Source organism: Oreochromis aureus, linkage group 22 (assembly GCF_013358895.1).
Source record: "Oreochromis aureus strain Israel breed Guangdong linkage group 22, ZZ_aureus, whole genome shotgun sequence".
NCBI classification, from domain to species: Eukaryota; Metazoa; Chordata; class Actinopteri; order Cichliformes; family Cichlidae; genus Oreochromis; species Oreochromis aureus.
This window is the reverse complement of record NC_052962.1, coordinates 22,128,540-22,144,074: the sequence shown is the minus strand read 5'-3', so window position 1 is coordinate 22,144,074 and position 15,535 is coordinate 22,128,540. Positions and strand designations below refer to the sequence as shown.

Below are 15,535 nucleotides of genomic sequence, written 5' to 3'. Positions count from 1 at the left end.
GAGTTGTTTAACTGCCTCAGTGACTTCGACCCCAGAAATTGGCGGGTCATTCCCTCATCCCCAGACTCTGCTTCCTCCTCGGAAGGCGTGTCAGTGGGATTAAGGAGGTCCTCAGTATTCCTTCCACCGCCTGACAATTTTCTCAGTCGGCGTCAGCAGCGCACCGCCAGCACTATACACAGTGCAGGTAGAGCACCGCTTTCCCCTCCTGAGGCGCCTGACGGTTTGCCAGAATCTCTTGAGGCAGTCCGAAAGTCTTTTTCCATGGCCCTCCGAACTCCTCCCACACCCGAGTTTTGCTTCAGCCACTGCCCGAGCCGCATTCCGCTTGGCCTGTCGATACCTGTCAGCTGCCTCTGGAGTCCCACAGGCTAACCAAGCCCGATAGGACTCCTTCTTCAGCCTGGTGGCTCCCTTCACCTCTGGTGTCCACCATTTGGTTGGGGATTACCACCACGGCAGGCACCAACCACCTTGCGGCCGCAGCTCAATGCAGCAGCCGGCAATGGAGACGCTGAACATGGTCCATTCGGACTCAATGTCCCCGTCTCCCTCGGAATGTTGTTGAAGCTCTGCCGGAGGTGTGCGTTGAAGATCTCGCGGACTGGGGCCTCTGCTAGGCGTTCCCAGCACACCCTCACTACGCGTTTAGGTGCACCGGGTCTGTCCAGCGTCCTCCCTCGCCACCTGATCCAACTCACCACCAGGTGGTGATCAGTTGACAGCTCAGCCCTCTCTTTACCCGAGTGTCCAGAACATATGGTCGCAAGTCTGGTGATACGATTACAAAATCGATCATCGACCTGCGGCCTAGAGCATCCTGGTGCCACGTGCACTTATGGACACTCTTATGTTCGAACAAGGTGTTCGTTATGGCCAAACTGTGATTTGCACAGAAGTCCAATAACAAAACACCACTCGGGTTCAGATCAGGGAGGCCGTTCCTCCCAATCACGCCCCTCCAGGTCTCGCTGTCGTTACCCACGTGAGCATTGAAGTCTCCCAGTAGGACAACAGAGTCTCCAGGTGGGGCACCTTCCAGCACCCCCAGGGACTCTAAGAAGGCTGGGTACTCTGAACTGCTACTCGGCGCATAAGCGCAGATGACAGTCAGGACCCGTTCCCCGACCCTGAGGCGCAGGGAACAAACCCTCTCATCCACTGGGAAAAACCCCAACGCACCGGCAGCAAGCCGGGGATATTAGAATACCCACCCCAGCCCGCCGCCTCTCACCAGGGGCAACTCCAGACTGAGACAGAGTCCAGCCCCTCTCCAGGAGACTAGTTCCAGAGCCCAAGCCATGCGTGAGGTGAGCCCGACTATATCTAGCCGGTACTTCTCAACCTCACGCACTAACTCAGGCTCCTTCCCCACCAGAGAGGTGACATTCCATGTCCCTATTGCCAGTCTTGGCAGCCGGGGATCGGTCCGCCAGGGCCTCCGCTCCTGGCCGCCGCCCGACACACATTGCACCCGACCCCTATGGCGCCTCCTGCGGGTGGTGGGCCCATGGAGGATGGGCCCATGTCTCCTCTTCGGGCTGTGCCCGGCCGGGCCCCATGGACTAAGGCCCGGCCACCAGACGCTCGCCCTCGGGCACCCTCCCCGGGCCTGGCTCCAGGGCGGGGCCCCGGTAACCCTATCCCGGGCAGGGTAAACTGTTCCCTCGATGTTCTTTTCATACGGGTCTCCTGTGCGTTCCTGTTCTGCCTTATTCAGATTCAGCTGTGCTGTGAAGCACTACAGAGATAGATCGTGAGTTAGATGCTGTAAGAAACTAATGTGGACAATGACAGTCCATTAATATGTAAACCACTCCTGTTAATGACTGACATCTATGCAGTCTGATATACTCTGCCGTTATCTTAAACTGTGGTGAGCATAGTTTCATTGCACCTGACGAAGGTCACTTTGACCGACGTCACATTTTACATCATCTTTGAAAAGATGGTTGAAAAATTTGCTTTTTCCAAGCATCTGAACACAGCTGTACATGCTGTAAGCAGTTACACAATTCTGTTGTTTTAAAACTGTCGTCCCCAATTTGTGTTAGATATTTACAAAAAGCAAAACAAAAAAGAAAAGTTGCTGCCAAGACAAATCTGTGGTCACGACTGAGCAAAAAAATGAGAAAGGAAAACAATTCAGTCACCAGTTTCAAAAACAAACCTGTAAATTATATTCTGTAACACTAAAACAAAACAAGAAAATCTGTAGGGTTGTACAAATCAGCTCTAAGCGTGAATGCTGTCATCACAATAAGGCCAACCCAATAAAGTCTGTGTTAAGTCTAGAGTAGCTCTGACTGTCAGGCACACACTGAGCGCGTGCTGCATGTGTCTGAGTCAAAGAGAGAAATGCAAGGACAGAAAGAGTTTGAGTGCAGTTATTCTTCTCCTCATAAACCAGGCAGACAGCAGGCATTTCCTGTAGTGCTAAAAGCCGCTTACTCGTGGACAAACACACACGGGCGCGCGCACACAAACACACACTAACAAATCAAAGCCACTCTTCAGCTCCTGGCAGCAAGCTTTTCTTTGGCCCTTATAAGGAGTGCGTAATTCAAACTGCCATTTAAGCCTAACTTGATAACATCGGACTTTAGATTAGCATCTGTATATTTCTGCATGCATTGCACACTAGACTGAAGTTTAAAGTGCATTTGAAAGGATTTTAAAACTTTCTGAATCCATGTGCATGTCCATTATGCTTTGATTATCAGTGAAATAGTTACTGGCTTTGGTAGTAGTTTTTCATAAGTATTCATTGATTTCCTAGTATTATTTTTATGTCGGTAGATTTCTGTTTGTTTTGCCTTCATCTGACTGGTTTAGAGTGTCTTTAAAAGCAGACTTTTTGTGGAAACGTAGACGTGGAAAGTTGAATGATAATCAAAGTTTTCTCTTCTGTTATTTTATTATCTGTGAATCCTTCATCTTTTATGTCTTTGAGTCCCCATTTTCTCATTATTTCTTTCTATTGACGTCATTCTCAGCCCTCTTTCCTACCACCACTGCTTTAGAGATAAAACTCTTAAATCTTCTAGTAACATAGAGCCAGATGTTGCAAAAGAGGAAGAACTTTACACTGCATGTTTGTTCATAAATATTTTTGATTGTTTTCTTTGTCTGTTTTTCTTTTCCGCTTTCAATCTGTCCTCCTCCAGCAATCAGCCCATGGTGGTGGAGGAGGAGTTGGAGGCAGCTATCCTCCTACTGATTCCTGGAATCCGCACAGACCTGAACATACTGCACCGTGGAGCCCGAATATGGAGGTGTGCACCCATAAACACAGAACTTTCACCAGTCAAACATGACTTTATGTAACATCTCGGCCACTCACTGAACCCACTGTTGTAACTGTTTGTTGAATTTCTGCCTCATATCAAACACAGAAAACACATAGTGGTTAAAGCAAATTAAAGCAATACAAGTTACAGCAGTTATGACCTGCATATGTGTTTTATTTGGTTGCCAGGAGAAGCTAAAATAAAATCTCAGGGTTTGTATCTGTGTGTAATTTACTTTTCATTTTAGGCAACCTGAGCAGGTTACAGCACAGTAGTGCGGGGCATGCACTTGAATTTTTCTGCAGTTTCTTTTCCAAGCAGACCAAACAAAGTGCTTCGTTCCGAGGAATCATGTAACGGCATTTAAGAAATGTTGACCTTCAGTCTTGCAAGCATTTTTATCAAACTATGAACAGTCATGTATGGGGGAAATAAGAGGTTTTGACAGGACTCTTGATGTAAAATGTTAAAGTTCATGACAGTACAATTAGAAAAAAAGGATTGTTTTGAAGGATTTCCAGGAAAAAGCCTTTTCTCTTTAAAAAGAAGATAGCAGTATGACTTGCATCTGAACAGTCCATACTTATGGAACAATGTCCTTTAGACAGGCTAACGTAGATGTTATGTTTCAAAGTTATGTTTGGGCCATAATTCATCAGAACATTTTTTTTTTTTTTTTTTTTTTTTTTGCAGTTACAGGATCTGGGCAACTCGCAGCCAAACACGAACTCCTCTGTAAAACCAAGTATTCTGTGAGGCTATCTGTCCGACAAAATAACGTCATTAAACTGGACAATAATCCCAACCACAACAGCAAATCTTTGTAAGAAAGGCCGAAAAACAAAAGTTGCAATGTCCAGACTTTGAAATTTGAAATGCTGTGGTGGGTCCTTAAGAGAGCTGTGAATAAACGAATTCCCGTAAAGCCCAATGAACTGAGGAAAGTCGTACAGAAAATGCTTATTACAAGTTATTGCGGCTAAAGCAGGTTCTACAAGCTACTGAATAATGGGGCGTGCTTGGTTTCTTTCACAGGACTGGTCAGATTAAGGCCATTACTTTTGCACAGTTTGATTAATTATAATCATTAAATCACGATAAGCAAGATTTATTCCTTCACTGCTGCGTCTTGATAACAAGGTGCACCTAAGGACCATGTTTTTCTCTCTCTATCTCTTTCTATAGGACGTTGGGTGTGTAGGTCAGGCTCTGATGGAGGAAAGGCTGATGATGCAGCAGCAACAGATGGAGGATGACCAGCGGTGGTTGGAGCAGGAGGAGATCTTCATGGTAGTTAAATTATACAGACTCATAGTGGCTGCGTTTAAATATTCCCTGCTATTTTAGCTTTCTACATTGGCGCTAGTGTTTTTTTTTTTTTTTCTTTGTCACATCCATAGTGAAGTTTATGAATCCAAAGCACAATAAACTGGGGCAAGCAGGGCTTCAGTTGCACCTTAAGTCAGCTAACCAAACCAGCATTATTTGCCTCTTTTCAGTATTAACACATGTGTCTTATTTATACTTTAAAAAGCAAACAAAAGACACAAATAAATTCTATTCCATTTTATTTATATAGCACCAAAATCACAACAACAGTTTCCTCAGGGCACTTTATATTGTAAGGTAAGACTACAATAATACAAAGAAAACAGAGAAACCCCCAACAATCACATGAGCCCCTATGAGCAAGCGCTTTGGTGACAGTGGGAAGGAAAAACCCCCTTTTCAACCTGCAGCAGCATCAGGGACAGGGAGGGGCGGCCAGCTCCCGTGACCAGTTGGGGGTGAGCGACTGAAGACAGGACAAAAACATGCTGTGGAAGAGAGCCAGAGATGAATAATAACTAATAATTAAATGCAGAGCAGTGTATAAACACAGAGTGAAAAAGGTGACTAAAGAAGAAACACTCAATGCATCATGGGAATCCCTAAACTAAGGGAGAAATAAAGGTCACCTGATTCAACCCTGACTATATGGTTTATCAAAAAGGAAAGTTTTCAGCCTTATCTTAAAAGTAGCAATAGTATCTCTCTCCTGGATCCAAACTGGAAGCTGGTTCCACAGAAGAGGGGCCTGACAGCTGAAGACTCTGCCTCCCATTCTACTTTTAAGTCTAGGAATCACAAGTAAGCCTGCAGTCAGAGAGTGGAGAGCTCTAATGGACTGATATGGTACTATAAGGTAATTAAGATAAGATGAGACCTGAGTATTCACCTGATTGTTCAAGATCTTGTGAGGAGCATGATTTTAAATTTAATTCTGATTAAACAGGGAGCCAATGAAGAGAAGCCAGTATAGGAGATTTATGCTCTCTTTCTTGTCACTGTCAGTACTCTTGCTGCAGATGAAATAAAGGCATATTTTACAAAAAACAGCAAATCATTATGATCGCTAAATAGAACAAAAAGCCAAATAAATACTGTTTGAAGATGTAAATATAAAGTTAGTGAGAGATTTTTTTTCCACTTGGTAAACCCTCTTCGTGTCCATTGTTGTTGCCAGATGAGCTGCAGAATATCTTTTTCAGATCTTTGAACTGGCTCAGTTGTGCATGCTTGATTTATCTCATCAGACACTGAGAAATCCCCCAAAAGGAGCCAAAATACTGCTTTTGCAAAACAAGTCTGTTTTTCTCCTCAGGTCAGATTGTTTCTCTGCTTGTCTTGATGGCCTGTATTTCAGCTTTAAGCCAAATGTTGGAGAGCTGAAAGGCAGTGAAAAACATCAAGCATGAGTAATGAGTGCTGGGGAGTTGATGTATCGCCTGTCATACAGATAGATCTGGTCAACCTGCCATGTTTAACATGATTTCCTGTTCTACTGCTTCATAGAACAGGAAATCTGTCAGGGCAGATATGACAGGCTGAATTACTGATATCTTGTTTGTTAGCTGACACCAGGGGTGTTTTTTGTTTTTTTCTGGATACTTTATATACGTCACTGCACAAACCTTGAGGACCTTGGACCCCCCGGGGAAATTAACACTCAGAGTAATGGCAAAGGGGGCGGACACAAATTGAAGGTTGCTGTGCAAGTCAATCAGGGTCTCACCAAAGGAAGCTTTACCTTGTGGAAGATCAAACCATCAATTTTGCAATTAGTGGACAGGTTTGGATGTAACACCTGAATCACAGCCACCTCAAACCTTTTTTCAATAAAAGCTTTAACAGCCACGTTTTTGAAATCTCATAGAGGGACTGACTGGCACTCATACCCAGGGCATGGATGTAAAACCATTTAAGACCCCAAATTGCTCCCTACAGATTCTCTGCTGAGCTGAAGCTAATCTGATAGTATCTTGGCTCCAGCAGCTGAAAATTTAACCATAGACTTCAGATGATTTAATCGAAAGGTAGTGTGCCTTAAAAACAATATTGCTGTAGATTAAAACCCACTGTCCACAGGATTTGTGTCAGCTGCAGGGTCAGTCAGTGTGCAGGTAGTATTACAAAGCCTATTTGAAGTCTAGTTAAATTAATATTCTGACGTGTATGCTGCTGTGTCCCTGCCAGGAACGCGATTAAAAACGTTCACATGATATTTTCAGCAGATTAATAGTAGTGAAGCTGTTATAAATTTCACATTAGAACCAAATGTGTGTTTGAGCTCTTTAGAAGTGCCTCGTGCTATCCGTTTTTATTTCTTGGGAGCTGACCTTTGTAATATTTGCTGGTGCAGATTGAAATCCATTTTTAAACCTAGTCTTTTGCAGGTGTAGTTTAAATGTTTGCCTCTAATTAGCAACGCATTCCCGCACAGAGTACGTGTGATCAGTGTATTGTTGACTTCTGGTCTAAAGTCTGAGTGAACCTTCATCTCCAGTGGGAGCTGCTGTGGCCGTTACTCCTGCCTAAAATCATTCTTGAAACATGTTCAGCTGGAGAAGTCAAGTGAAAGCTGCTGTCGTGTGTTTGAAAGAGACAAGTGGAATTTTTGCTGTGAGGGAAAACGAGCGCTGGATTCGGGATATGCAGGCTAACTTAATGTAGAATATGTGCTGGAAAATTACAGAAGTAATAAAAGGGCAGAGTGCTTAAGGCAAAACGGGCAAGTAAACTTGTGATGTATGAGTTCAGGCTCATCAGGAGAGTGGAAGAAGGGAAAGAGAAAAGCAAAGAGAGGAGGACAGAGGGAGGGAGAAAGGAAGTGGGATTGGCAAGAGCGATGGAGAGGGAGGAATGAACGAGGAGTCGCCCATCAGAAAGAAAGAGCGAGGGAGAGAAACAGGAGGAGATCCAGAGAGATGGAAAGAGTGGGAGGGAGAAAAAGAGAGGACAGTGAGGCGGTTGGATCTTTTTCTCTTCAGGATTTAGTCTCTGTGCTCAGCGGAGCTTTTCTTCCTCTGGAAAAACTTTTTCTCCTTCTGCCCTTTCCTTCTCATCCAGTCGCCTCTGACTCAGGTTTTCTCTCTGTCTTTTGCAAACTTCTGCATTTCTTTGTGCCGTCTACCGTCAGTTTCTCTATGACTTGAGCTGCTCCATCTTTTATCGCCCCTTCTATTAAACTTTCGGTCCTTATCCCCGCCCTTCTTTCGATGGCCTCCACTCTCTGCATTCCTCCGCCTGACTTCATCAACCTATATTCTCCCAGGATGCATCTCTTCAAGGCGTGCTTCACCAAAACGGTACTGGAACAGAAAGCGAGGGGATGCTGGAACTATTCAGTCGTGTAGTGATCTCTTTGTGAGCAGGGCTGTATTTGTGTATTGCTCCTCTTTTAATAAGCTGCAGCTGATTTTTTTTTTTTTTTTTTTTTTTTTTTCATGGTCATTGGTAATATTTAAATTTTGCAAAATCAGTTTTGCTTTTAAATTGTGATGCTTGGTTAGGAAATGAAATGATTTTGCAACTTTTTCTGTAACCTGCAGGTGAACTCTGTATACTTTTTATTAAGTTAAATTCAATTTTTTTATGAATTATAAACAAATTGTTACATATTTTATTCTTTTGCTGCAATACCTGGTACAATGTGCATATATTTCTGTATAAAATATATATATTTATGGCTTTTATAGTTAATCCTTTCTAATACATTGCATGTCTGTGTCTTCCCTGCAGAAGGCGGAGTCCAGAAACAGCAGAGGGAGCGTCGACAGGGAGGACGGCACACTACAAGCACCGGTCAGTCTGTGTGTGCGCGTGTGTGTGTGTGCTTTGACATTTTAAAATTGGATTCACTTGTGGTTTCGTTGAGCTGTGGAGCATGGTTGGACAAATGCTTGTGGTGCTAAGAAAAACGTAATAGAGAGGTAGCAGAGAGATGATTATAAAAAAAGGGAAAAAAGCAGAGAAAAGCTTAAAGAAAGAGAACCAGAGTGAGGCAGAGGGGAACGCGTTCAGACAAACGGAGAGGAAATGCAGACGGCGGGAGAAGAGAAAGTATTTCGGTCTGTGAGCCATGAAGGGCACTGCCTACATACCGACCACTCGACCACAGAGGACACATGGGAACTTTAAAAGCAGGAGAACTGGACGTTAACTGTAAACAAGGGTTATAATAGCATGTAGCTGAGGCAAAAATGAGGACATTGCTGGTGATTTTTCTCAGTATGCGATGGCAGCTTCCAACTTTCTTTCTTATATTTAACTTGTTTATATTTGTGAGTGTTACATTTATTGTTTCGGTGAGATTTAGTCCCCTAAATAAAAGGTTGGTAACTGTGGATGAGAATTGAATGATACTAGACTTAAAAGTCTGAGATGACAGGACAAATTTAAGTGTGTCTGTCTGTCTGCACAGGGTGGAAGCCAACATATCTACCAGCCTGTTGGGAAACCAGGTGAGAGAGGAAGCGCACTGACATGCTTTAGTAGAAACAGACGGTGACAAGTATTGAAAATAAGTATTTTTATCCCAGCGTTTGTGGTGGAAGAAAAATATTAGAATTGGTACATTATTAGTTGACATTGTTGACACATGAACATGTCAGCTGCTATAGCATATCAGTGGTAAACTACTTTGTATTCTGTTTCTTAAATGTAAAACATGTTATAATCTAGTTATCTGTTTAAAAATGTCCACTGACTGCTGTTATCCAGTGGAAATGAACTGCTGCATGCCTAAAATGTACATAGCATGCTACGTTGCTTCATGGCAAAGATGCTAACGCACAATTTTTCCTCCAGAACCTGTGGCACCTCCCAAAAAGCCGCCCCGCCCAGGAGCTCCAGCTAACTTAACCAACCTGCCCAGTCTCTGCCCCGTAGAAAGCTACAATGAGGGGGTCAAGGTGCATATGAACACACAAATTCCAGCAAGAACGTGAGGTTTAAAGATGATTAAGATTAGGAACAGGGTTTCCTTTCTGTATGTTTCATCGAAGTCTGTGTTTTACTGTGGTAATTTGCACGCTCTTGCCTACACATAGTTTTTGATTTGATTCTTTGGTATTGTGCTGATGGGTTGCATGCCGGTCCATGTCGTGCCTTGCCTGTGGTTGGCTTTGGCCTAATGTGCTGTCCCTCTTCTCTCCCCCCCTTTTTACTCCTTCTCTCCCCCCTGTTACTAACGTCCATCCACTACTCCTTTAACCTGCTTCCATTTTGTTCTTATTCCTTATTTTCTGACCTGCGGCACCGCATCCACACACCCACCAATCCACCTGTCCGACACATTCCCTTGTTTTCACAACCTGCGCACTCCGTTCCCCTTCAACTACTCCCCTTTCAAACCGCATCCACCCGACCACCACCACTCCTTCCCCTCCCCTCGTCCTCCCCCAAGCCGTGGAGGGTAAGCTAATCTATGTGTGTCTGTTCTCATTATAGAGTTAGTCAGCTGCTAGTTACAGTCACTTTCATGTTCTCAGAGTCATTCAGTCATTTTCTTCACCAGAGAAAAAAACGGGAAAAAATAGAAAGAAATTGTTGTTATTAATGGAACTGCGGTTATGAACTGCTGGTTAGAGATAATTGCATATATAAAACCTTTTTTAAATGAGCAAGCAATACTTCTGGTGAAGAAAAATTTGATGTAGATATTATAGCACAGATCAGTAGATTAGTAACAAAAGTCTAACACTGTGTCTAATGATCGAAGTTAAGATGATTAACTTCTCAAAGGTTTGATGCAGCAAAAACATCTACCTCCAAATTTGAGTTATTGTCCACCATCATTTGGAAAAACCTTTATTATTTTTATTTTTTTGGTTTTGCCTTACTTTATTAATGACAACTGTGGTTTTCAAATTGCTTAAGCCTTGCTTTAACGTCTCCATAGTAATTGCTGCACCACGACATTTAAAATTGTCTCGTAGCTTAAACACAGTTACGTTGGTACCTTAAATCTGTAAAACAAGGTACAGAGTTTTAATTGGAAAACACCATAAAATTTATTCAAATGGTTCGAATTAAAAAGTTTTTTTTTGTATAAATGCCCGTCTTACACACAGCAGATGTGCAGTGTCTGCTTAGTGTTAACATCTGTATTAAAGTCACTTAACGGAAAGTTGAGCTTTGAGTTTGTCACTTAACAACCATTCTGTACTAACATGCCTGCTGCTCACTGTAGAAGTCAGTTTCTCATCAGTAGCTAGAAATGCTTGTGGCTAGAGATAGATTGTCTCTAGTTTATCTTTGCATATACTGCCACCTACAGCTGAATGTGTGAAACTACCATCACTTGCCTGACCATGGCAGAAGAAAGAGCTGTGGGCAGTTTGAGTGATGTTAGTCGTTGTTTCAAATATGTATATTTAAAAGAAATAAACTAAGAAAAAAATAGCAATGAATTGGAAACTTAAATGTTTTTGAGTAAGTCTTACTCCGGTCTGCTGGTACAGTTGCAGCCTCAAGAGATCAGCCCACCTCCCACTGCCAACTTGGATCGTTCCAACGACAAAGTGTATGAGAATGTGACGGGACTGGTTAAAGCTGTGATCGAGATGTCGAACAGGATCCAGCCCGCTGCCCCGGAGGAGTACGTCCCCATGGTCAAGGTAGGGTGAACATCACAGTTAAGATCTTCAGGTGACCTTAACTGTTATTTACGCTAGAAAATATTAGGATGTGGCAGAGCCGGTTTAATAGTACAAATGTGAGACTTATGATTGTATGTGTTTATTGTCATAGGAAGTGGGTTTGGCTCTGAGGACTCTGCTGGCCACAGTGGATGAGACGATTCCTGTGCTGCCAGCCAGCACACACAGAGAGGTAAAGAGAAACTCATGTGATAAGAGAAAACCACTAAAAGGGTTTAGTGATAGGTTGAAAACTAGATAAATTGTCTTTCTTTTGTTTTGGGAGTTGTTTTTGCTCTTTTTCATGGGAGTTTCTTAATTTCTTCTCATAGCAACTATTCATTGGCGAAACATTGTGTATCCAGTCTTGTACACTGAATCTTCCTTCTTAAAAAAACAACAAAAGGAAAATACAGGAACTGAAAATTGTCTGGTTAGTGCATGTGTAGAACACATGCACTAACCAGACACATACTGTGAACTGAACACAATCTGTAGATAAAAGATGGCTGCATTTTTTTTAACTTTGGCTAGAACCTCATTGGCTAGTGACTTATTTCCTTCATCCTCCATTTTGGCTCTAATGCTCATCATAATTTAAAAAATGAACATCATCTTATATTAAATAAAACTTGAAACTGGTCTTTGAAAGTACTCGTCTTTCATTATTATGAATGTTGTTGGGAACGTCTGTTCTTTGTCTGCTACGACAGCTTGCGTAAGGGTTTCCTTATGTAGTACTGCTACAAAGCATATTTGCTAGCGACACCGTAGTGTAAAAGGTAATGTTGTAGCTAAGGTTTCCAGAGATACAGAGTGCTTAAAAAAAACAAACGTAAAAATGTGTCTCCTGTCCCGCTGAAGCTGATGCAACTGAGGGCCCACATAGATGTGAGAAATGTACCCTAACAGGCAAAGCCACCTGTGTTTTCATGTTAAAGCCACTTTTGGTATTGAAGTAAAAACATTTCTTTGATCTTCCTCTTTTGGAAGTTATCATTTATCATCTGATCCTGACATTTTCTTTGTCTTTTCATAGATTGAAATGGCCCAGAAGCTGCTGAATTCAGATCTGGCCGAGTTGATAGCGAAGATGAAGCTGGCGCAGCAGTATGTCATGACGAGGTGAGGATAAACACATTGACGTTGCGTTTTCTTGATTTATTTTTACGTCGGGGCTCACGTAGTAAAAGCTGTGTCTGTTTCGACAGTTTACAAAAGGACTACAAGAAACAGATGCTAATGGCAGCTCACGCCCTCGCAGTTGACGCCAAGAACCTGCTGGACGTCATCGACCAATCACGGCTCAAGATGATCAACCAGACCCGCCCACATTAGCCCGGGATCTAACCAACTTGGCGGTTTTTGATGCAGTGAATCCAAATGCAGGAGAGGGAAAGAGGGCCCGTGAGTTCTCGGGAATTTAATAAGAGACTGAGAAGGATGGTCAGGTGGACAGAGTGATGAAGGTCTGACGTGGAAAACCGATGAACAGCAGACACGACAAACTGAAACAATCAGCCCCTACCCCCCTCGTCCTCTCTGGAAAAAAGTCATGTTTGGCCAATGTTGTGTTGTTTTGTACTTCAGTTGTATTATTGCCTTTTTGTATCCAGAGAAACACTCTTCTGTCTCATCACATATCCTCAAAAAAAAACTTTTTTTCAGAATCACTCATTACTCATTTTAAATCTTTGAAGATTCAAATAAAATGTCTGGGAAGCTCACTTGAAGGACTGGACAGGTATTTTTGGTGAATGGACCCACCAATCTTTGCCACGAGAACACATGACTGACACTCCACAAACGCAGGAGGAAGCAACTGGAACTGAAGAGCCTGCATGAGGAGGATGATGAAGATGATTTCATAAAGTTCTTTAAACATGCTTTTATATTATTGTTATTATTATTATTATTGTGGTTGTTGTTGCTATGTTCATCCCTGCAGTATGCCTCTTGTTTTCTTAAACTTTGTATGAACAAAAATGATTGATTTACACCACGGTTGCTCATAATTTCATCTCTTTTCTCTTTTTTTCACCCCACTCTAAACTTCCTTATCTCAGGCATCAAGATACGGCATAAAAATTTGAGTATTAAAAAAATGAAACCGCTATAGGTCTTTTTAAATATAAAAACTGCTACATGCAACTTTTAAAGTTAACTTGCATAAGTGAATATACAAAGAAGCTCTATTTTTAACTCTCTTCTGAGGCATGAATTGTTAGGAAATAATAAATATTGGAGAGGAGAGAACAGGAGGGAGGAGTGGAAGGGACAAAGGGAGGTAGGGTTTTAAGTTACAGTGGAGGTGCTAATATTACTGTACAGCCCTGTGCCAAATGAACATTTCACTCAAAACGCAGTGACATTGCTTAACTGTGGAATACAAGAACAAGTTTAGCAACAGTTTAACTGTTGTTTCTCTGCTTATCCTCTAAAATTTAGATTGGTTTGTATATTAAAGCTCTCTGTACTGTGCCATCACTTGGGTTGTATCCTCTTTGTCAAACTTTCAGGTGATTAGTAGGAGAATACAGTCTTTGTTGCGCTCTGGTTGTATCTGTAATCCACCAACAGTTGTTTTAAATTAAGGGTGTCGACCTCGTTCGCGAGGGTTTGGTCATGATTTTAAAATATTAAATGGTTATCCTGCCCCCCCCACCTTTCTACCTCCCTCCACTGCAGTTATTTATACCTTTTTAATCCTTCTCTTTTTCTGGTGTATCTATTCCTCTCCTCACCTTTGTCTTCCTCCTCTCCTCCCTCTCATCCTCTCGCTGTTCCCTCTCCCCTGAGGTGAGCAATATTCTCAGGAAGGAGACAGTTGTACAGTTGCTAAACCGAGCAAATAAAACACTGTTATTATTGAGAAGCATTTCAGGTTGTTGTCTTGTTGTTTTGTCTGTTATTTATTTCACTGTCTGTAAGATAGCAATACATATTTTATACACGCTTAATTACATACTGTAGATCTATATGGGAAACTCATGTTGGGCTTTTTGGCTTGTAAAGCATCGAAAGACTCAAAATGTTATTTTTGTTTCAAGTAGAGCTCCTGAGTTAAGGATATTTAGGATTATGGGGGGGGTTTTGCCATCCATAAGGCAGAATTTCAGTCCACTTCAGTCATAACATCAGTACATCATGGGAAACACCGAGTAGTTTAAGGGTATTGCAGCATAATTGAGGTATAGTTCAGGGTCCCGTAATCCAGCCATAAGTATAATTTTTATCAAAAAGGAAAGGTTGAATTTTAAGTTATCTCATAATTTCAATTTACTAACTCATACTTCTGAGAAATAACTCAGATTTGAGAATATAACTTGAAATTTTGAGTTATTAAGTCTTAATTTAGTAATAAAACCTTAATAATAATAAAAAAAACCCCTTTAATAATAAAACCTACATTTTTTTCAGTGGCAGTTATTCCATATTTTAGCGTAAATAAACTCAGCATGGATCATAAATGAACATAACATGGACTGTAAATGAGCTTAACCTTTGGCAGGTTAATAGTTAACTCACTGGCAACAATTGTTGTCGTTTTAACCCCGTATTACATTGACAAAATTAAACATATTGTGTGTAGGGGAAGTCTAAGGAGTAAAATGCATGAGGTTATTTTGGGATTAAATGGGTTAATGTGGAGACGATGCCAAAGTTCATGCTGATGGCATGATTTTGATGATCTTAGAAAAGTTGTCAGTGCACTTGGATCATAAGTCTCATTGCAAAACCTGCCAGACAGTACAGGATTTTTAAAAAACTGGTCACTGTGTTTTGGGACGTGCAGTTGTTCTCAGTTTGGTTGTCACTGTGGGTGGAAACCAAAAATGTGTAAAACGTGTTTCCGCCCGGTTTCGAACCGGGGACCTTTCGCGTGTGAGGCGAACGTGATAACCACTACACTACGGAAACTGCTGTGTTAAACCTCTGCGCCACCTGGTATAAAGCTATTATACAATCAGGACTACGATGTTTTATTTCGATACACAAGTTTAGTTCGATACGTTTGTGGATCTCTCCACCTGGTTAACTTCCGGTTGTGTGACTCTTTTAGCAGGGCAGGCACAGAGAATACTTTCGACTACTGATGTTATGTCTGACGCTGAAGCCCCGAGGCCTCGAGTGGCAAGTAAAGCTTAAAGCCCTTGTCCAGGCCCGCGTCAGTCTTCAGAATATCACGTGACCAGAGATAAACGCGGCATGACGTGACTGCCTCGTTATGTGATTCGAGCAGTTCATAAGACGGGAAAATTAGGGGTTTTTTTGCGTGCACTG

At 42.1% G+C, this 15,535-nt stretch overlaps 1 protein-coding gene and 1 non-coding gene across 6 annotated transcripts in view; one reads left to right on the top strand and one right to left on the bottom strand.

Moving 5' to 3' along the window:
- Positions 1 to 14,129, top strand: part of ptk2aa (protein tyrosine kinase 2aa) — a 70,732-nt gene extending 56,603 nt beyond the window's left edge. For all 5 annotated transcript variants that reach the window (XM_039605219.1, XM_031742739.2, XM_031742748.2 and 2 more), the window contains 9 exons: positions 3,168 to 3,275; positions 4,476 to 4,580; positions 8,352 to 8,414; positions 9,034 to 9,073; positions 9,420 to 9,523; positions 11,075 to 11,230; positions 11,364 to 11,444; positions 12,291 to 12,376; positions 12,463 to 14,129. In XM_039605219.1, coding sequence (XP_039461153.1) covers positions 3,168 to 3,275; positions 4,476 to 4,580; positions 8,352 to 8,414; positions 9,034 to 9,073; positions 9,420 to 9,523; positions 11,075 to 11,230; positions 11,364 to 11,444; positions 12,291 to 12,376; positions 12,463 to 12,589 — 870 coding nt within the window. In that variant the 3' untranslated portion in view covers positions 12,590 to 14,129. The remainder of the gene's footprint in view (positions 1 to 3,167; positions 3,276 to 4,475; positions 4,581 to 8,351; positions 8,415 to 9,033; positions 9,074 to 9,419; positions 9,524 to 11,074; positions 11,231 to 11,363; positions 11,445 to 12,290; positions 12,377 to 12,462) is intronic.
- A 970-nt stretch (positions 14,130 to 15,099) lies between these two features.
- Positions 15,100 to 15,172, bottom strand: trnav-cac. Its single transcript has one exon. It is a non-coding gene; the product is annotated as a tRNA-Val (tRNA).
- Positions 15,173 to 15,535: the final 363 nt, after the last annotated feature.